The sequence below is a fragment of the Sinohyriopsis cumingii genome, chromosome 16 (assembly GCF_028554795.1).
Source record: "Sinohyriopsis cumingii isolate HCF-2022 chromosome 16, ASM2855479v2, whole genome shotgun sequence".
NCBI classification, from domain to species: domain Eukaryota; kingdom Metazoa; phylum Mollusca; class Bivalvia; order Unionida; family Unionidae; genus Sinohyriopsis; species Sinohyriopsis cumingii.
In genome coordinates, this window is record NC_142976.1 from 8,114,406 (window position 1) to 8,139,068 (window position 24,663).

Genomic DNA, 24,663 nt, shown 5'->3' on the forward strand with positions numbered 1-24,663 from the left:
CTTCTGAAGGTGAAGGTCTAAATACAGCTAGACAAAGCGATTTCACTCCTGTGTATAGAATCAAACATCTGCCAGTAGGCTTTACATGCTGATCCGTACACAATCGAACCGTATTCAAGTATTTATCTTACTAATGACCAATATAAACGAAGCAAGATCTTCCGATATGACCAGTAATCCGTATTTGTCACAACTCTTATTATTTGTCCTTGAGGTGTCTAATTTATAACTGGAAAGTTAGTTTACGGTCGACAATAAGCCATACGCAATTGGTCCCCTCCACACCAAGCATAATACATCAAGATAGTTTTTGGTCATCATGAATTAAATGCAATCGACAGAAGTGCACACAAACATTCTTAGATTTCCAAAATTTGAACCCGCTTTCTTCTGCCCATTTGGGAACCTTATTTAAACCTATCTTCGGTGATGTTGAACACTATGCACCTTTTTGATCAATAGCAGAGCAAAACATCGTCCACATAATAATAGAACTATTTTAACTGACCGCGAAGTTGTAAAATTGTCGAAATGCTCACTTGCCTGATAAGACAGACCAAAATTAGGCTGTGGCATAACCATTCTGAAGTGAGAGCTGGCAAACCTAAGATGGGCTTAAATGCAGAATTAGGCCCGAGCATTTCCCAGTCAACATGAATGAGCAATTTGCTCAAATACAACTTAGTGACTATATAGTAAACCAACAGGTGCTTTTAAATCACCATGTATACCAATCCTGAAACCATTAAGTCAACTAAATAATAGTTCAAACGTCAACCAATAGGTGTAAACAAACTTTTTTCACCAGAAGAAGGGCTAGACCGGCAGGACTACGCTAGAATGAAAATATTTCCAGTTACAATTCACATAAACGCCTTCTGCAGAAAGCCCCATAAAATATCCCTGCAAATCAAATAATGCAGCTACCTGGTTATCACAGCATCCAGTCTATAAACACTTGTAGCTACCTGGCTATCACAGCATCCAGTCTGTAAACACTTGTGGCTACCTGGCTATCATATCATCCAATCTGTAAGCACTTGTGGCTACCTGGCTATCACAGCATCCAGTCTGTAAACACTTGCAGCTACCTGGATATCACAGCATCCAGTCTGTAAACACTTGTGGCTACCTGGCTATCACATCATCCAATCTGTAAAGACTTGTGGCTACCTGGCTATCACAGCATCCAGTCTGTAAACACTTGTATCTACCTGGATATCACAGCATCCAGTCTGTAAACACTTGTGGCTACCTGGCTATCACATCATCCAATCTGTAAACACTTGTGGCTACCTGGCTATCACAGCATCCAGTCGGTAAACACTTGTAGCTACCTGGCTATCACAGCATCCAGTCTGTAAACACTTGTAGCTACCTGGCTATCACAGCATCCAGTCTGTAAACACTTGTGGCTACCTGGCTATCACATCATCCAATCTGTAAACACTCGTTTTGACATATCCTTGTTACATCAAATATGACACATCATTTTCACATATCCTTTCTACATCAAATATGACACATCATTTTCACATATCCTTGCTATATTAAACATGACACATCATTTTGACATATCCTTGCTATATCAAATATGATACATCATTTTGACATATCCTTGCTACTCTAAGGTGTCAGATTCGTCTGATTGATTGAGAGATATCTACATGGAGATTTTGTATTTATAATCTGTGCATGAAGACATCCAAAATGGTTTGCCATGGAATTTATTGCTACCAAGTATGCCAAGTCATTCTAGTATCATGTTTCGGTGTGTATAATGCGCACCAGGATTTGCAGCCAAGAATAATACAAAAATGCAGTCTGCCATATAATGTATGTGATAGAATTCATTTTGAAATCATAATTTTGTTCGATGGTGCACCAATTATTGGCCATTTTATATGATATACTGATGATTATTTCTTATGCAGCATTTGAATCGTTTACAATAAACCAGTGCTTGATTGTTCCTTGTCTTTCCTGCATGTATGTGGCACCCATTCAAGACAAATCAATAAAAATAAAAAATGCAACAAAAACATGTCAATATTGAAAGTATTATCTTCCCAACTTTTTGTTTGGCCATGAAAAGGGCAGTTTTAACATTTGCTTTCTTGCTGGAATTCAGCCTGTTGCATCAACTCCCTCTTCGTCATCGTTATGCTCAAAATGTTTCTATTTGTCATCTGTTATTCTTCTGAACTCCACAACAAAAGACTCCTACAATGAACATTCTTCCAGAGGCTAATTTGCCACATCTTTATGCAATAGGCATTTATATTTATATATTCACAATATTTATATCTATATAAACTTCAATTAATTTAAGTAAAAAAATTATTATTTAGAATGCCAAGTTGTTTTCCCTGCAACTAAAATAATGTCTAAATTTCCACCAAAGAAGAGTATTCTTTGTCACTAAGTTGCATATACACTCGTAGTTTTCTTCTGTTCTTCTATAAAGTGTGCATCCCTTCCGGAAATAGGAAATTAGGTCAATTAAGTATGCATTATACACACCAAAATCTAGTACGAGAGGTAGGTCACATCAACTTGCTTTTTAGTGACTCAACAATTATAAGAGGTAAAAATGATACACTGCCTAGAAATTTAAGGTCAAAGGAAAGCTATGAGGTATTACTAATGGAAACTATTATGCATGGGCAGTAGTGGGTGTGACATACTTTATCATGGAATATTTATAAATGATACAAAAACCAATCTGTACAAGACACTTTATGTACAGCCAGATTCACCTGTACACTAAAAGTCTGAAACATCTGTATGATGTTCAGGATCATCACCAACATTTAACTCCACAGTTATGAAAGTCAGTTCCATGTTCCTTTGCAAAGGTAACACAGATGGTTCATATGTGACAAAGTATTCAACAAATTACACAAAGACACTGTGCACATTGAAAAGCTTTTATTTTTGAGAATACTGTGACAAAACTGAAGCTTGCCAAGTAAAACAAATATACAGGGCACAAAGAAAAAATAAGCTGACAATTAATTCAACATCATAGGAAGAAACCAAGTCAGAATAAAGTATTACAGATGATTTTTCATTCTTAAAATTTCCTTTAAAACACAGTGGCTTCCAGTATACTGCAAAATAACATTTATACAATTGGATGAAAAAGAATTTCCAAGTCCCAAAAGACTAAATTTAGTAAAAATGTTTTGGAGAGTATTGTAACTTAAAGCAGATATGTAAAAAACACAGACTTGAAATTAGTAACACTACTAACAACTTCACTCAAGTTGCAATGATTTTTATTCTTTCTGACAAGAAAATATAAATTAATTTCAATCATGTACATGCATTTCATTGCCCAATTTGATAATATTGACCCCTTTCATAATAATGAACCCTTTGACAATATTGACCCCTTTCATAATAACGAACCCTTTGATAATATTGACCCCTTTCATAATAATGAACCCTTTGATAATATTGACCCTTTTCATAATACTGACCACTTTGACAACATTGAGCACTTCATAATATTGACCAATTTGATATTTTTCTTACGCTTTTAGGCAAGCTAACTAATATCATAACACAAGAAAGCTTTATTTGTTAAATGAGGAAAATCAGTCCACATGTAACATTCTTAACGGTGCAAACTTAAAGTATAAGTTTGAAAATTTTTAAATGTCAACAACAGTTGTGACAATTTCAATAAGTATGAACAATGTGGTTTTAGTTTTGAGGCTGGCTCCAAAAGCACCCATACTCTTTATTAAGCTAAATTTTTTCTTCGTCTAAAAAAAGATAAAATTTAAATGGCAAAAAGAAAAAAGGAAGCTTCTAAAGCCAAATTTAGCCAAGTTCTTTCTCAATTTTTACAAGTTTTATTAACAGGTTTAAACTATAGTTCAGGATTGCACTTCATAGAAAGAAGTTTTATAAGCAATTGTTCAAACCGAGGAAGGATTCTAGCAGGTGTTGAGACATGTCTAAAGACTCTACTTCAACAGTAAATGGTGTCGTGCCAGCACTGAAATTTAGATGTGAGATACTGAAACACAGCAGCTCTTACTAGGCATTCTATTTAGGGTTTTTGAGAACAGCATATTTTATGTATATGTAATCCGATGAAAAATGTTATCAATATAATGGTTCTGATTTTGAAATAAATCAGTTTTTATACAAAGGATAATTAAGACTATTAAATAAACAAGTTTGGATGTGAATGTTTTATTAAGTATGGTACATTATACTGACACAAGTTGTCTCATTGTTCTTTATATATTTCCTATTAATATAACTGTTTTACTAAGTGGTATATAGCAACCACATACATTTATCAAATGTCTGAACCGAAGATTTTCTTGAAATCACTGAATAAAAGAACAAATAAACAAATGAAAAGCACCAAATATAGATGGACATTCCATTACTACTGTAGGCGTGAAGTATGACGGGTGAAAATTTAATTAATTTTCAGACCAATTTTAAAGGATACTCAAGTCGAACTAGAGTTTCATGATCCTGTGTTTACCATAAAAAGTCAATGAAAAAATGTGCCTTAAAAAAAAAACAGACTAAGTAATAAACCAGGATACTGATTTGTATACATATATAACGAAATGCCAATAACTGTCAGGAATTTTAAATTTATTTTTGCCTAAAAGTAAACATTTTGAAAGAAGACCATGAATTATCATTTGAAAATTACCATACTATGAGTCTGACCATAGACCATTACTGGGAAAAGTTTCAAGGTATAAATTAACAATAACTTCAACCAAATCTGTATTTTTAACAGAGTTGAAGCCAAAAATTAAGGGCATTAGGTGGGTGTAAAATTAGAAAATTTAGTGCACAAAAAGAATATCAACAAGCCGTGAATATGTATTTTTTTAAAAAGGTCTCAGAGGTATAAATCAGTAATAGTTTTATCCAAATGTGTGTTTTTATCACAGCTGGAGTCAAGAATGAAGGGCAACAGGTGGGAGTAAAATTTTAAAAACTTTGGTGTGCAAAAAGAATACAAACAAGCCATGACTATTAAAAAGTATTTTACCGTTTGTATTCAGAATATACTAATTTTGTGTAAATCTGCAAAAAATATGGTTGTAGTAGTGAAAAGTGACCAATGAAAGAGACTGGCTAAAACAAATACAAATTGATTATGAGTGCAAATTAATCTAACGAAAAAGTCCAGATAATGAGTATCAAATAGTTTTTTCTCAACTTAAAATATCAGACAAATTTTCAGTCAATATTTAAAAACAATATTGAGGACTGGACTGCATAAACTTCCTCTTTGCTATGATACTGTGGATAAAGAGTCATGTAACAAGGCTACATTACAGTTCATACAATGACAAAAATAAGCAATCCCTCATTTTTATGAACATCACAAACTGCAAGCCACACTGATTCAAAACAGACATAACAGGAGCATAAACTGTTGGTCTGGTTTGAAGGCTAGAATCCAATCTAAGGCAGAGACGTCAGAAGCTCGGTTACAAACTTGTCTGGTTCTGGGACTTCCTCCAGCAGACCTGAAGAGATTAAATAATAAATGTAAATACTACTTGTATTAAAGACTTGAATAAGTGTAATAAAAAGCAAATGTTTGATACTCCATCCAGGACTGGCCTTAGGTCAAGGTGAGTAAGGCATTTACCTTGAACCACATGCCTTCAGGGCCCTGTGCTCCAAATAACCAAATTATTATGCATACTACAGTAACTCTACTGGCCTGGCCCCGCTGCTTGGACCTTGTAATCTATAAGGCTGGACCAGCCTCCATCAACAAGAGATGTGTATTTGTCTAGATAATAGCAGTCTGATGAAAACTTTATTTTGGATAACCTTGATAATTGCCTTGTTCTGACTGTGCAGTAAGCGTAAATTAAATGCCTATGAAATCACTGATAAATACAGCTAGCAAGAAAAAATGTCAGACTGTAAATAACTTGTGTGGACTCTGCATTGTACATGGACAGTTCAAAAGCTGTTTCTATAAAAAAATTAGTTGTATATATTTGTAATAACAGCAATGGTAGTATTTGCACAATTTGCAATTGTTTTTATTTAAAATCTTAATTTAATCCAATATTATATAATTTTTTGAATTTTCAGGTTAATGTCAACATAAATCTCTGGGAGTATAAAGCTTAAATTATTGGTGAACTGAGCAAAGTATCAATTCACTGAGGAACAGTGCGGACTGACTATTAAAACATTAATAAAAAATTACTAAATACTAATTCTTATGGCTTATGAAAAACTCTATCATACAAGAAGTTGGGTATTCTCACGGTCAAAGCTAGTATAGTCAATTCATAAAATTACACATCTGCAGGATCCATTGGGTACAAAAATAACTTCACCTGACCCTAGCTGTATGTGAAAAATCTGGTTTAGTGCAAGATTTTATTAGCTTCAACAATTTATCTTTGCTAAAGAACTATTTTACTGCGCTAACAAATTATCTGAATCTGATAATGCAGAGAGAAGAAAAAAGGTCAGATTCAATATGTACCAATGACATCAAGAAATTCCGCAACGGACTCGCACAGCAGCATTTCCTCCTCGTACATGTTCAGCACATGGTCAAATGCCTCAATGATTGGCTTGTCATTATTACGGATGTACTCAGCCAGGGCCTTGCTCCAGCCTCCATCTCCATCAACTGTGACCTTCTAGAAAATAAAACACACAAAAAAAACATTACATCAATAAGGTGACATCATAAAGCTTTCGAAGAAAATGACTCGCTCTCAGACTCAAAACTCAATTGTTATAAATCACAGTTCCACATGAGTGAAATCTTTCAAAACTTTGAAGCAATATTTTATACGAGTAATGTTGAGTAAAACATTGGATGCAGGTATCTGATGTTCCAATTTGGACCAAATATCCCAACTCAGAACCTGCAAAGATTTAAAAGAGTCAGTTGATGTTTTTAGCAAGAGCCCCATGAAGGGACTGACACTCTTCTGTCCAAAAATAGTTTCTAGGAGTTCATGACAAGGCCATTTCTTCTGCTGCATGTTGAAACCACCTCTCATATTGTTGAGCAATGAGACTGTCAAATTAGCCCCATGTTGATAAGACCATCCATTCAAAGCAATGAGACTGTCAAATTAGCCCTATGTTGATAAGACCATCCATTCAAAGCAATGAGACTGTCAGATTAGCCCTATGTTGATATGACCATCCATTCAAAGCAATGAGACTGTCAAATTAGCCCTATGTTGATAAGACCATCCATTCAAAACAATGGGACTGTCAAATTAGCCCTATGTTGATATGACCATCCATTCAAAGCAATGAGACTGTCAAATTGGCCCTATGTTGATAAGACCATCCATTCAAAGCAATGGGACTGTCAAATTAGCCCTATGTTGATATGACCGTCCATTCAAAGCAATGGAACTGTCAAATTAGCCCTATGTTGATATGACCATCCATTCAAAGCTTGTTTTTTTTTTGTGTGGTTACATGACATTTTCAGCACTAGTTAGGCTATACAGGGTGGCCAATGTATTTAGTGAAAAAAAGACCCTGGGAGGAATCATTGACCCCATGGCAATCAACTGGCTAGCTATCTCACATGTTGCTTGAAATGAGACTTGAACTCGTGCAGACAGAGGTGAGATGTATGAGTGACCTGTAAAGGCAAGAGTCTTAGACCACTTGGCCAACCAGGGCTATCACTGATTCATGAAAATTAGAGACAAGATTTTCAATATGTTCATTGTGACATTCATATTTGATGTCAATACAGCACCATTGTCATTTAGGATCCAAATATCATAATTAGTTGTTTTTTTATTATGAAACCCCCATGTTGATATGACTCCCATTTAGAAGTTACAATGACAAAATTTTCAATACGATTACTGATGTAAATACAGCACCATCGTCATTTAGGATCCAAAAGATATCATAATTATTTTTGTTGTTGATGAAACCCCCATATTGATATGACTCCCATTTAGGAGAAGTCACATTGACAAAATTTTCAATATGGTTACTATTGTTGCCTCACTGGTGGATACCAGGTCAATACTATTTTCATTTAGTAGCAACTAGACATCACAATAAGTCTTTTGGTGAAAAACCTATGTTGATATATTTCCATCTAGGATTTTCAAGATTGCCACCATGGTTGCCAAAATGAATATCAATGCTATACAATTTTGTCAATTTTTATTTAAGTCAAATAGGACACCATAAGAAGTCTTATGGTGCAAACTCCAGGCTGATATGACTTTTTGTTCCGGAGGAGTAGCAATAGCAAGATTGTCATGATGGCACCTGGTGGCCGGCCATAATGGAGGTAAAATCAGCATCATTTTCATTAGAACATCACAAGAAGTCATTTAGTGAAAACCCTACTGACAAAAGACCATCCATTCGAAAGGAATAGCAGGTACAAGATTTTTAAGATGGCCACTGTAGTGGTCATACTGAATGTCCAGGCAGCACCATGTTCATCTGAAACCAAGTAGACCAAGAAATGAATTTGTGCATATAGTTTCATGGCAATCCTCCAAGTTGTTGTTGTTGTTGTAGGGTTTAACACCATATTTTTCAGCACAAGATAGGCTATACATGGCGGCCAGTATAACTGGTGGAGGAAGAACCCTGGAAAACCCCGGGAAGAACCATCGACCCACAAGAAGCTACTGGCAGGCTTTCTCATGTACCCACGTTAGCCGAGCCTGAGACTCAAACTCATGCAGACAGAGGTGAGAAGGCAGTGATTTGTAATGGTGAGTGCTTTAGACCACTCGGCCACTCGAGGCCCCCACAATCCTCCAAGTTGTTTAGGAGTAGCAATAACAAAATTGTGCTAACAGATGGATGGACACTGGATGATAGACAAAAAGGCCATCCTGTAAGTTCTACTGGTCTGTAATCAGCAGTGATAAAAAAATGAATTCATGTTGGAATTTGAAATAAAATACAGTAAAACCTGTCTTGAACGACCACTGCTATGTGAGACCACCTGTCTTGAAAGACCATATTCTTCAATGCACAGATTTCTGAATTTTATAGTGATATGACCTGTTATGACAGACCACCTGTCTTGAGAGACCATACTTTGTTGGCAGAAGGGGTGGTCTTTCAAGAGAGGTTCTACTGTACTATTTGATATTTATATCTTCAATGTTAAGGTTTTGTATTCTTTTCAGTGAAAAATGCGCTTTCTTTGCATCTGTATCAAGTGAAAGTAGATCAAATAATGACAGATATATTGCAAAGGATTGTACACTTTTTGGTGAAACATGTCATTTATTTTCATATGTTTTAAGTGAAAATGCTGCAAATCCAACAAACCCTGGTAAAGTTATGCTGTGAAAACCAATTAAGAGGACGGCAAACTAGGTGGCATAATTCCTGTAAATGATGTGACAGAAGTCAAAACTCATACAATGTTTCATTGATATAGAGCTGCTTGCATAATTTGATTGGAAGAACAAATGTTAGGATGATAGGCAACAAGGGGCCATAACTCCTCTAAATGATGACTGAGAAATAGATCTCATCAACTTAACACTGCACACCAAGTTTGATCAACAGTTTCCAGTATTTGTTGAAACTAAAATGGCAATGAATAGATGGATGGGCTGTCATCGATGACAAAACATTAGTACAGGGCTCTGCCAAGTTTCTTAAGCAGGGTCAAATTACAAACATGTGCTGATATTGAGTAAAGAGTTCATGCTTGTAACACAGATGTAGAGCCTTATCAATGGCCGAGATGTTATATGAACCTAAATGGAGACAACAATTTTTATTTCTTATTATTGGTATTTAGTGCTTTTGTTTAAAAAAACAAAAACAATAAGGTTCCTCTATCACACTATGTAATAAATAGAACAACTCTGATGTCAGACCACATACTGAAAGGGAACTGGCTGCTGATCAATACATGCTGAAAAACTATCGTGTACAATAATTATATATAACACATTAATGACGTTCTTTGTCAGGATATAGCATTGAAAACAAAAACTGTACAAGTTTCTGTTCTGTATCAAAATTTTCATCCTGTTCCAAATGAAGCTTGGAGAATTTCTGGGTGGAACTTGCTCAGCAGCTATGGACATTAATTTCATGGAACCAACAATTAGTCATTCACAGATTCCACAACAGTTTTGTTTTAAATCCTAAACATCACACTGACATTTAACAACCTATGACAGACAAATTTACTTAAATATAAATTCAGTGAAATCAACTCTGAGATTATATCCTTAAGGAAAAACCTAGCAGAGGAAATGGCGTGACTTCCAAATCTGTTTAAAACCCATTTTGTCTACCAAGAGATTACAGTTGATTCCTGCTGCCACTGTTTGTCATACCTCCTATTATTTTGACGCACTTTATACAATTCTGATCAATAAGTAAGCCATTAAAACACAGATATATCAGTGTCAAGGAAGCCTAAGGTTGGCTGTCTCAGGGCATTCAGGGTCAATGTGGGAATATAAATTTCAAAATAAACATGTTCTGCATTGATAAATCGTGTACATCTCTGAGCTTATCACATTTTTTAAATCTGTTAACACTGGATCATCAGGGAACAAAAAGAAGGGATTTGGCTATGTTTCATTGACACACAAGATAGAAAAGCAAGGTCCTCTCATAATGTTGACCTCTCCTTTGCTGCAACTCATTGTAATATCTGTACAATTAACATCATAGTTTCTCAACAAGGGCATGAACAAAAACTATTTTCAACAGGTAGGTCTTTAATTAATAAGGATCTGACTATGGGTGAATAATCTCCAGGAAAGCCAATGTACAACTGATAAATATTCTGGACCCACACAACTTACATAATTAAATTTAAAACAAGAGTACAGTAAATGGTACATTATATGCCTGCCCCGTGTTTAATAGTCCTCTCTGCATATAACTTAAATCTTTGTGCAAAAATCACTTTTCTTCTTCTCTCAGTCAGTGACCTTCACCATATGACTGTGCTCCCCCCCCCCAAACAATAGGTTTTCTCCATACCCCAAGTGTAAGCCATCCACAAGGTTTGGTTTAGGTAAGTGATGTAGAACTAATGCTGAATATTTTTTAGTTAAAATAACCTTGACCTTTGATCCTGCAATAAATAGCTCTTCCTTATTCCAAGAACAAGCCAGTTATAGTGACCTTGACCTCTGCAAAATTGCTAGGTTTCTTCCTTAGCCCAATTGCAAGGCAACTGTAGAGTTTCATGACCATAGAGGGTGGAGAACAAATTAATGGGCAGAAACCATTTTCATAAGACAATAAAATTAAAACAACTTAAAAGGATGCTTCTTTGCTCTGGATAATTCAGTGGTCAATATTTTTGGCAATATCACATTGCCTTCTTCAGCCACTACAGCTGATCAAGTGACTTATAATGGCCACGTGATACAAGGAGACTGGTGTAGATGGGTGGTAATTCAAGCCCCTCATCCCTGTATAGTCATTATAGGTCACATGATCAACATTAGTCACTGATGAAGGCAGTGCTGAAAATTTTGAACTCTTAAGATATTTATGCTCTGACTATGGAAATTACTAATGATCATAACATTCACAGTTGATAACTCCAAGTGCAAGTCACCAACACTGATAACTGCTGATGGAGGACAACTTGAGCTGTTATACAGGACATAAATTGGTAACAGATAAAATAATGGCTGATGTATGATGACAAGTTATGCCTTATGGTCAGCATACCCCCACCACTGGATACGCAAACTGAACCAACACTAAAATTACATCTTTGTATGCACATTACATGTATATGCAGTTATATGATGGGAATCTCAAAACTTTCCAGCTTATTTCTCAGGCAGCAAGTGCCTTGGTGATAGAGATGAACCCTAGATCAATGTCAGTTACATACGACCGACTGTACACATGACCGACTGTACATATGACTGTACACATGACCAACTGTACATATGACTGTACACATGACCGACTATACATATGACTAACTGTACATATGACAGACTGTACATATGACTGCCTGTACACATGACCTACTGTACATATAGACTTTACCCTAATATCCCTCAAGTTTCACAGTAGATTGATAAGAAATGTATATGTACATGTATACTGATACATACATAATGTTTTTAAGTGGCAAAGTGTCAATTAAACTGCAGATATAATTAAACAAACAATGACAAGGAAGCCATTTTAAGTACTGCCATCCCTGAAGATCCCCAAAGTATCGCAGGACAGATATGTGCACTGTTCCATTGATTGAAAATAAAAAAAAGAAACAAGAATAAACAGGGATTTGTTTATGAAAGCAAAAACATCTCTCTCAACATGACAATGAATGGCATTCTATAACACCAAGGTGAAAAAATTAAATTTTATTATTAGTGTGATGAAGAATGTATCTGATTTTTAAGGTCTATACTTAAGTCTTCCTCGTATTAGACTGACAAAGTTCAGTCAATTCAGGTAGCATACAGAAGGCTTCAGCTTTGCAAATATAAGGTAACATTGACATCCATCAATTACAAAAGGGTCTAGGCAGGGGGGGGGGTCATGTACCCCTCTGGATTTCAACTGTATACATGTTCTGGCCAACTTTCGTAACACTTAATAGATGACCACTACATGTTTGCCCAATTCCCCCACCCCCCAAATCTGCGGGTGCCACTGGCTCTAGGGAGCTTAAATCATGCAACCAGAAAAGAGGATCTGTATTCATAAAAACACTACTCACCAATTAAGTAAAAAATAAAAGAAATAAATAATTTGAATTTTTTTTAATAATGTCATGAAAATCTAATCAGATCATCTAAATGCATGATATATTTTATTTCCTATCTTCATTGGTGTTGCTGAATTGTGCTTGTAAAATTTTGTCCAGCAAAATGTACAATGGAACCAATACTGTAATGACCTGAAAACCTGATCAGGTCATATTAATGAGTAAGCATACCACATTTCATTGTAATGAATTGACAGATGGACACATGACAACTTTTCACAACAAATATGAAAATGTGCACAATAATGATTTATGTATAAAACATTGGTGTGATAGAACAATTGTGAATGAAGTCAAATTAGAATGTTGTACAGTAGCAGTGAGAAGAATAGCTGTGTAACTACTGTCACTGCGTTCAATGCGATGAGTGATTTACAATTCCTGATCCCCAAATCTCAGCCATTTACACTGTGTGAGTTAGCCTTACTGATTGAGCATCTGCTAATGATTTACACCTGTGAACGTAGTAGATAAGCCAATGCAGCAAGGGAGACAAGCAGGGATGTATGCCCGCTGTGATGACACAGGGATTAATGGGATTGCCTGTGTGTAAATCCAGGCTGAAGGGGATCACACAGATCAGAATGTGATAGATGTGCGACAAGACAAGAACTCCCACTTACAGCAATCTTAACACTGTACAAGATAATGACAATTCCTCTGTCAACACTAATGCTGTAGCATTCCCCCCCCCCTCCCCATTAACCAATACCTCATACAAAGTGTGATTCTCTCACACTGACAGAATTTATCTGGTCCTTAGATATACCTGTGATACATCTGTGTAGGAACTTAGCAAAATCTTGTTGAAATATTTGTAGAATGTAGATCTAAGTAAACAGGGACAAATGTAGGAGTCTTTTATATGATTTCAAGTACATCTGACAAATGAACAGACCAGATCAGAATCCTATTTCACCGGTATTATCTCCATCATTTGCTGGAAGTGTCCAGCATTTTAAAAAATACATTTTGTTCATACTGGAGAGAAAAATCATTGCTCTTAACACCAGAACACATATTCAGGTAATGTTTTAAAATGTATTTTTCGACTGTACGAGGGCTAATTTTAAAACAGGTAATGGCAAAGGCAGTTGATTATACATCAATATCACTGTGATCAGATCTAGTATTAGCATATTCAGAAAGATTATTCACAATGTAATTTAATACAGAACTTGACTGCCACTGTAACTGGATGAAATGAAAACATTTCTTCATATACTTCCTTCTGTGCTAAGAAACTTTTAGAAGTGAGATGATCTGTGAATCTTAGTTCAACATATTTTTTACCATCATTGTACAGTTGGTTTTGTGGGCATTTGTTGTTTTCTGGGCAGTCTCAATAACAACCTAGTGATGCTTCCTAATTTCTGTCCACCATTAATGTTTAGGTTCATGTTTTCTACATTAAGTTTTAATGAAACCTCATGATATTCAGCTACTTGTAAAATTTCAAGAAATTGCTATACTTTATGCAAAAAGAACCCATCTTTTTATAATTGGAAGTGTTTTAAGTTGTAGTTATTTTTAAAAATTTGTTTATTTGAATAGGAAAATTAGAACTTTCCTACAAAATCCACTGGACACCAGTAGCTGTTGTTGTTGTTGTAGGATTTAACGCCATTTTTCAGCACAAGATAGGCTATACATGGCGGCCAGTATTAATGGTGGAGGAAGAACTCGGGAAAACCGCAGAAAGAACCACCCACCCATGAGAAGTTACTGGCAAGCTTTCTCACATACCAACATAGGTGAGATGGCAGTGATCCGTAACGGTGAGCGCTTTAGACCACTCGGCCACTAAGGACCCCACTGGACACCAGTAACTGTGCTGCTGAGTTCTGACCCAATAGATACAATTTTCCTGACAAATTTAATTATTGGCAGAATGGTCAAAAGCACTTGCTTTCCTTGTCAGTAGCTAACCATGGGTTGGTGGTTCTTAGCAGTTTCCCAGGATCATCCTCTACCAGTTATACTGGCCACCATGTACAGTCTATCATGTGCTGAAAAACTGCATTAAACCCTAAACAATGACAGTAACAAACTAATGCTTAGAGCTGAATGATTTCCAGACCTGGTGTTACAAGGTATTATTTCCAATCCGTTTAAAAAAAAGGTGGTGATTTATTATCCTGCCTTGCCTGTATATACATTCATCTGGACCTTAGTAACGTTGTACCACTCCCCCTATACTGTTTATAATTAAGAATTTAGACTTTGGAATACAACGGGTGGTCTGCAGAAGTGCACAACAGTTTTTGGAATCTGGATCCATACCTGACTGCAGAATTAAGGGTGGGATGTAGAACATATGCATATATGCAAGGGTTTGTTCTAAAAATGAAAATTTACGGGAAATTCAACCCTTCATTTCAAAAATAGGAATTTTCCAAAGAAAAGGATTTTAATAAAAACAAACACACGGCTTGAATAGATGATGCATAATTTTAACACATTATATTGATTTTTGGCATGAATTTTGAGAAATCTGTAACTACACTGCCTAGAATGGACATCGTATTAATGTTAAGTGTTGGGGTAGTGACAACTGAAAAAAGTGAAGGGATAATACTGTTTTGTTGCAGACTTTTAGTTATATAATGATATATAATGTAGGTACATGTACATGTGTACAGACCTGTCACACAAACCTGACAAAAACAGACTGCAATGACTCAGAAACTACTCATTCAATCTTCCCCAAATAGGAAACTTTAATCCATTTGCTTCAAGTGACAAGTGATCAAATTAAAAAAAATTGTATAAATTAGAAAAAGGTGTTTGGGTCAAATTTATCAAAGGTCAATGCGTCCTACAGAATCAAGTTGAAACAATACATATCATGCACTAATCTGACACAACAAAAATCATCAAAGGAGTTATTAGGTTCATTAATGTCTTACCACATTTTTTTAAAGACAGTCATTTTAGTATCACCCCTATAATGGTGTCACCCGGTGCAGTCCGCAACCCCTAGTGATGCCAATGCTCTATACAGCCCATATTACATCAATCATACACCAAAATAAAGGAAAGTAATGGTTCTTTGAACAGTACCTAAGATATACAAGATCAATTTCAACAGCCAGTATAGCCAGTGAGTTAACCCAGGGAGATTCTTTTTCATTAAAATTCAAACCCTATGCAAAATACAAAACTGTAGAGCACCACCTAAATCAGTGGGACTTGGTATGAGTTTAATTTTAAGTGTTCCACATTATCATTTGGAAGAGTTATTGCCCCTAGTTACCTGTCACCATACCCAATACATGTAACTGCTTTTCACAACATTATGTTGTAATGGAATATTGCATCTAAACCAGATTATGTACATTTACAATAATGAAACACTGTTGTATTGTTTAACGCCATTTTTCAGCACAAGATAGACTATACATGGCACCCAGTATAAATGGTGGAGGAAGAACCCAGGAAAACCCTGGAAAGAACCACTGACCCATGAGAAGCTACTGGCAAGCTTTCTCACATACCCACTTTACACTGGCTGAACCTGAGACTTGAACCCACCCAGACAGGTGAGACGGCAATGATCCGTAATGGTGAGCACTTTGGACCACTCGGCCACTCAGGGCCCAATGAAACCTTTAATAAGCTGAATTACTTTCATTCTAACTTGTCCTTTAGAAGTGCTATGGTCATTGGATACCCATATTTTCCAATGTAATTTTTTAAATAAATATCATGCTTAATATGTTGTAGAAAACAGGTGCCCATTGCAGTACCCCGTCACTACAAGCTGAATCAACAGTGCATATACACATAGATATGCATGATCGAGTCAAGCAGTACTGGGTGTTTGTAATACAGGGACTCCTCAATATTAAGCAATTTAATAGAGAGGAGCTGCTAATTTGTGTGTCATCATCATTAATTACTTATTGTATTTCAGTTCTTGGATGATGAAAACCAACTTAAGTTGGTTTCACATCATTAAATACCCCCCTTCTTTTTATGAAGTTATGTGCACAACATACCCAATTATAATGCAGCACTGCAAATAAACATCAGTAGGTCTAATACATAACTGAGTACATTTTTATGATTTGCATTAACCAAATTATAATGAGAGAGTTTTGTTATAATAATAATTTTTAATTCTTGCTCTATCAATCAAATCATTTAAAAAAAATAAAATATGTTTATGATTACTCAAGTCTCCTCGCGTATACTAATCCAGCACCGGCCAATATTTTATATTAAAATACAACTTAAAAGTTGTGTCCAAGTATATTTGTGGAGTACATACATCATGTGGCCTTTTTACATTTACACACACACATATGTATGTTACATTGTTTTAGCATCATTCATTAGTTTATTATAACGTTATTTTAGATACAAATCGATTGTGCTATGGACTGCTGTGAAGTGTTTCAAATAAACTAAAAGGAACTATCCAAAGTGGTGATCACCAAATTTTATTGCTTCAATCTGAGTTTTTCTCTAATTAGCAACAACTGCATTCCACAATTAAAAACTAACATTAACAAACTTTTGGAAACTTGATACTGATATTGCCATCAGCATAAATTAAATGTTCCAGGTTGGCATACTAAACTGTGCATCCTTATAGTGCTGATCTTACCAGTATTTCAGACCAAGCAGTAATTAATCCTTATGTATCAACAAACACTAATCACATAAGTATTGGAAAGAACATCACAGACCTTACAATTTAAAAATACACTATGCGACGGTAGATCTGGTTTATGCTATTCACATAAGTATTGGAAAGAACATCACGAAGCCTGATCTTATGGTAATTCACATCAAGGTAGATCTGAGTTTATACTCACAAACAAATACCTGTTGGAATGAAATTCAAACACTCGATCTGATAGTACTCTACATCATGTAATGGTAGGTCCGGACCGTTTTTCACAAGAAATTAGTAATAGAAGGATGTTGCTTTTTAAAACAGTATTGGCCACATCATGCCAATGAATTGGGAGCAAAGTGCCTTTTACAAGGGCACAGAAAGGCAGCTGACACATGCTGGCCTGGTTGGGTACTTAACCTGTGACTCCCTGACTACAAGTCAGATGCTCTACCAACTTAACTATCATGGCTATTTCAGCACTCCAGTATACCTGGTAGAGGAAGAACCCAGAAAAGAACCAGTGACCAACAGGTAGCTACTAGCAAGCTTTTTCACATACCCACATTGGCAGATCCCACAACAAGAACCCTTGAGGTGACATGTCAGTGACCTGTAAAGTCAGGTGCCTTCTATCTCTGGTCCACCTAGGGCACTGCCCTTTTTAGACTGAACCTCACAGACCTCTATGTGATGGCACATCATGTAAGATCTGTAAAGTCAAGTGCCTTGTATCTCTGGGCCACCTAGGGCACTGCCCTTTATATAATGAACATCACATACCTCAATATGATGGCACATCATGTCAGTGACCTGTAAAGTCAAGTGCCTTCTATCTCTGGGTCACCTAGGGCACTGCCCTTTTTAGAATGAACATCAAAGACCTCAATATGATGGCACATCATGTAAGATCTGCAAAGTCAAGTGCCTGGTATCTCTGGGCTACCTAGGGCACTGCCCCTTGTAGAATGAACATCACAGACCTCAATGTGATGGCACATCATGTAAGATCTGTAAAGTTAAGTGCCTTGTATCTCTGGGCTACCTAGGGCACTGCCCCTTGTAGAATGAACATCACAGACCTCAATGTGATGGCACATCATGTAAGATCTGTCAAGTCAAGTGCCTTGTATCTCTGGGCCACCTAGGGGCTCTGCCCTTTTTAGAATGAACATCACAGACCTCAATGTGATGGCGCATCATGTAAGATCTGAGTTTTGTTGCTCACAAGAAATAAGTAGTAGCGTGAACATCAGCCCAGCTCTGATGGTACATCACATGATGTAAGATCTGGGTCTATGCCATTCACAAGAAAAAAGTAGTCGAGTGACCATCACAGACCCAGCGATAACTACTTTGTACAAAGATATATCTTTGAACTTTGTTAAATAAAATATTGGTGATTGCATATCTAAGGAGGTAATGATATACATGATGATGCATTTTGAAATTGTCACAATCTCATTCTTAGATGACATAACTGCAAAGATTTCTCCCCCAAAACGACTACTGTGAATAGCACATTATATTCCCATGCTGTGTTTAATATTCCTGTGTAGATACCTCAATTTCGTTTTTATTGCAAAAATTTTTATAAAAAAAAAGCAGAAACAAATTTCTTCTTTCACTTACAGTGATCCTGACATTTGACATTTTCACTCCCAAATCAATATACTTCTTCCTTACCTCAGTCCAAGCCATCCACAAACAATGTCACTGTGCAGAAACCATTTTCTTGTCTTTTGTCAATGATTTTGGCCTTTAGCCGTCTCACCCCAAAATCAATAAGCTTTTTCCTTTTCCCAAGTGAAAACCATCCGTAAAGATTGGTACAAGTACCATATGTACTTGCTTATAAGTCGAGTCAAACTGCAAACAACAAAGATCCTGGTCTGTCTTAGCATGATGTGCCTGTAGATCAGGGTCTATATTATCTGTTCTACTGATAACTTAAACTACTAACAAACTAAACTGCACAGACCCAGATCTGCTGATGCATTATGTGATGGCAGATCTGGGTCTGTGCAGTTTGCAGTTGGACTCTCTTATAAACCAGTACATATGGAATGTAATATAGAACTGATGTTATTATGCAGAAACCAATTTTCTTTTCTTAGCCACAGTAACCATACAAGCTACACAATATTATACTTAAGTGCTATACACATAAGTACACACTATTGTACTTAGGGGTCCTGAGTGGCCGAGTGGTCTAAAGCGCTCTCTGTTACGGATCACTGCCATGTCACCTCTGTCTGCATGGGTTCAAGTGTCAGATTCAGCCAATATGGGTATGTGAGAAAGCTTGCCAGTAGCTTCTCGTGGGTCGGTGGTTCTTTCTAGGGTTTTCCCGGGTTCTTCCTCCACTATCAATACTGGCTGCCATGTATAGCCAATCGTGTGCTGAAAAATGGCATTAAACCCTACAACAACAACAACAACTATTGTACTTAAGTGCCATACAACCTACACACTATTGTACTTAAGTACCATACAAGCTACGCACTATTGTACTTAAGTGCAATACAAGCTACGCACTATTGTACTTAAGTGCCATACAAGCTACGCACTATTGTACTTAAGTGCCATACAAGCTATGCATTACTATACTTAAGTGCCACATAAGCTAAACACTATTGTACTTAAGTGCCATACAAGCTATGCACTATTGTACTTAAGTGCCATACAAGCTATGCACTATTGTACTTAAGTGCCATACAAGCTATGCACTATTGTACTTAAGTGCCACACAAGCTAAACACTATTGTACTTAAGTGCCATACAAGCTATGCACTATTGTACTTAAGTGCCATACAAGCTACGCACTATTGTACTTAAGTGCCATACAAGCTATGCATTAGTGTACTTAAGTGCCACATAAGCTAAACACTATTGTACTTAAGTGCCATACAAGCTATGCACTATTGTACTTAAGTGCCATACAAGCTATGCACTATTGTACTTAAGTGCCATACAAGCTATGCACTATTGTACTTAAGTGCCATACAAGCTATGCACTATTGTACTTAAGTGCCACACAAGCTAAACACTATTGTACTTAAGTGCCATACAAGCTACGCACTATTGTACTTAAGTGCCATACAAGCTACACACTACTGTACTTAAGTGCCATACAAGCAACACACAATTGTACTTAAGCGTTATACAAGCTACACACTATTGTACTTAAGTACCATACAAGCTTCACACATCTAAGAAGAACAGAGATCACAAGATTTTCAAGATAGCAGCCATGGTGGTCAAACTGGATGTCAGATTAGCACCATATGCAGTCAAAAGCAAGAAGACGTAATAAATGTTTTCATGAAAATCCAATGTGAATATGTCCATCCACCTAGGAGAAGTAAGTGATAAGATAACTTTTAAGATGGCAATCATGGTGGCCATATTGGAGGCCAAATTAGCACAATTTACATTTAGGACCATGTCAGCAAGAACTCTTTTACTGAAAAATACCAATGTCAGTACGATCATCCATCAATAAGCAGTAATAATAAAGAGTTACAAGATGGCTACCATGGCATAAATATGGTTAGATTGGCACCAATTTCATTTAGGACCAAGCAGAAATCATGAAAAGTCTTTCAATAAAAATGTCATGTTGACATGACCATCCATTCAGGAGAAGTAGTGATAACATGATTTATAATATGCAAGATATTTGATGTCTGCACAGCACCATTTACATTCTGGACCAGCAACACTTTGGGATGAACGCGTGTGTGTAAAGATTGATGACACTCCCCCTTGGAGTTTTGGAGAAGTAGCGATAACAAACTTGTGCTAACAGATGATAGATGACAGGCAACAGGCAATCCTATAAGCCCTTCTGGTCTATAACCAGTTGAGCTAATGACCGTAGCATCTTTGTGAAGACAGTGGTATCTATGTTTTTAGAAGAACAGGCAGGCATTTTGATGGGCTGCTAAAGATATAAATACAGTACTCCTCCATATATATAACATGAACATAATATGAATATCATGGAAGCCATTATACTGGGTGATCATATTATCAAGGTAACCTTATCTTGAGATATTTTGTAAACATTACTGTTAAATAAAAAAATAATTACTGTTAAATAATGCTCATACCTGCATTATAAAAAGGACCATAATAAGGTACTTTATACTAAGATGCCTTATACAGAGGGAGTACTGTACCACAATCAGTTGCTACCAGTGAGCCAGGTAATCCATAACAGTATAGGTACAAGTCGTGTATAAATCTGTATTACCGCATATACTTGGTTATAAATCAAACAGCAAACAACAAAGATCCTGATCTGCTATAGCATAATGCACCAGCAGATCAGGGTCTATATTGTTTGTTCTATTGATTACTCCTAACAAACAGCACAGACCCAGACCTACCTGTGGATTATGCCATGGTAGATCTGGGTTTGTGCAGTTTGCAGATGGACTCATAAGCGTGTATATACAGTAATTTTAGGACCTATTTCTCCTCAGTGCAAGGATGGTTGTAAATCTGTCACTTGTCTGGGTGTGATTTGAACTGTCAACAATATGGTGATACACTATTGTAGATGAGTGGTGTTATCAGGATTCCTTTCTTACTATCAGAGCACTATTTACCCTGCCTTTACCATTCAATTCCAATGCAAAGATACCTTCCCATATTGAGTCAACCATATCTGCTTACCTTTTCCAAAATTAGAAGGATCGAGTCCTTGATTAATTTTGGTTTTCTGATGTAAAACTCACTACTCATATAGAATCTATCTCTTATAGAGTCTTCTGAGCAAACCAATCAATTATCAATGAGGGGAACTGTCAGTTCAATTAGCCAGATAAATCAATGGTAACACTACTTCTACCACTAATCAAAATTGACCCTTGTCTGGTGGTCTGAAACTGGGAATTTGTCTGTGGACCAGTAATTTTTCAAAAAAAAAATTCTAATTATTTCCAAAGCAGCAGGCTGCAAGCCAATCTGACTCAACTCTGAATACTAATTCTGAACAATGCCCATGGCAAAATGACTTGTATTGGTCGAGCGATGACATGTTGACGTAACATTTAGCTGAAATTTACCTGATTAATGGACTTTGGATAGACTTGATTGATTTTCTGTCAATGCTGAAGAAACTACTGATTATACTGATCAAATTATGGTTTTGTCTTCATAAAAAAGGTGGTAAATAAATGATAATTATACATGGACATACCATTTATTTCTTTGTTTAAATTTTACATATGTTTAGCCCCATCCTCCCACCCCCTCAAAATGCTCTGGCAATGGGAAAATTAAATCTCAGTGCAGCATACAACATTATGCTCTCTCATTCTCATTATGCTTTCATTCTCATACAGAAGAAAATAAAAATATTTTTGTATGATTTCTGGTGTGACTGAAAATCCAATAAAATGGACAAATGACTGGAGGCACTGATGGCTATTTTCACAGAATTTAAAACAAGAGTCCCTAAAAGGGACTGATACTCTTCTACTGAATCAGATGAATTTCCAGAAATTCAAGAAAAATCCGCTTCTTTTAACTGCTATGTGTTGAAACCATCTCTGAATTTCTTCAGTAAGATTTTCATATTTGCTGCTGTAGTGGACCTATTGGATGTTAGCTTGGCACCATTTTCATTTAGGACCAACAAGGCATCATAAGAAGTCACATGATGTAAACCCCATGTGGATATGACTTTCCACTTTGAGAAGCAACAATGAGAACATTTTTGAGATGTTTGCCATAGTGATTATATTCGATACAATATTGTCACAATTTTTATTAAGTGCTGACTAGACATCTCTGCTCTCTGATGAAAGCACAATGTTAATATGGCCAGCCAGCTTTAAGAAGCAGCGGCAAGATTTTCAAGATAGCCATTGTGGCAGCCATCTTGGAAATTGGGTTGGCACCATTTTCATGTGGACCAACTAGACATTCTAAGAAGCTGTGTAGTGAAAAGCCCACGCTGATATAACCATTCCTTCAGGGAAATAGTGACCCCCCCCGAAAAAAAACAATTTTAATTTTACTAGATGCTTTCAGAAAGATTTTAGTAATGATAAGCACACAATCATGTTTGCACAGATGATTTGTTCTGAAAAAGCATTAGCACTCGCACTAGACAGAGGTATTTGTTACTGCTACAACATGTAAAGGTTTAATTCAACTTGAAAATATTATATCCCATCCTCCCCCTTCCCCCAATGAAATAGTCAGTGCCACATGTATTATATATTCATTTTTCTAAAAAGAGACTAGCATACCTCATGGTCAGACTGCATCTAATACGGTTATAGCAATGCTAATGCAATGGTTCTCAAGAACAACTCAGTTCTGACCAGGATTCACTCAGAGAATCCAGTCTTTAGTTAGACATTGTACAGAGATGAACACTAATGACACTTGCATATCTTTAAAACCCTATTAAACTACTAAAAGCCGCAAAGAATGCATCTAATTAAGCCTATTTTGCTATATAATTGATTTTAAAGACATAAACTTGGTGTGTTTTCATTTAATGTCAGCTTGGTTTTAATTATGCAAGTGTTTGCACATATGTGTATGGGTATGGTGTAATCAAATGCTTTGAAGAAAACAAACATGTTATTTTCTTTGATTCAGATTTAAATTTCCAATAATTTTCTGTAGGTCTATATGAAGAAAATCACATCTTTTTCTCATCTGGACAGCATCACATTTTTCGGTCATGCACATTGACCCCTTTGGGACCTCAAAACATATTTTCAGTCTTGACCACCCCCCAACACTGTCTGGGAATATATCAGGTGTGAAGAAGTAGTTCAGTAAAACACCAGATTGATATTACCACCCATTCTGCAGCAGTAATGATAAAAATGCTTTCATATTGAAAATCAGATCAGTACCATTTTCATTTTGGACCAACTAGACAGGATACCATAAAAAAGTCTTCTGTTGAAAACCCCATGAAAATAATAATTTTCATTCTGGATAATATTATTTTCAAGATAGCCATGAGAATGGTATCATTTTCATTTAACTGCAAATAGACATCATACTGAATTTTTTTAGTGAAAAACCTATGCTGATATGACCACCTATTCACAAGGAGTATTGATAACATGATTTTTGAGATGGTCACTTTGGTGGCCACATAGGACATCTGAGTGGCACCAATATCAAACTACATCATGAGATCAATGCATGTGTAAAGGGCATTTCACCAAGTAGATTAGAAATAGCGATAACAAACCTGTGCTAATAAACTGACAGTTGATAGACAACAAACCACCCC

General features: G+C 36.2%; 1 protein-coding gene across 3 annotated transcripts in view; it reads right to left on the reverse strand.

The window, feature by feature from the left end:
• Nucleotides 1–2,916: 2,916 nt before the first annotated feature.
• LOC149779901 (E3 ubiquitin-protein ligase UBR4-like) overlaps nt 2,917–24,663 on the reverse strand; it is a 274,868-nt gene continuing 253,121 nt past the window's right edge. For all 3 annotated transcript variants that reach the window (XM_089936591.1, XM_089936589.1, XM_089936590.1), the window contains 2 exons: nt 6,509–6,668; nt 2,917–5,522 (listed from right to left, as the gene is read on the reverse strand). In XM_089936591.1, coding sequence (XP_089792717.1) covers nt 5,458–5,522; nt 6,509–6,668 — 225 coding nt within the window. In that variant the 3' untranslated portion in view covers nt 2,917–5,457. The remainder of the gene's footprint in view (nt 5,523–6,508; nt 6,669–24,663) is intronic.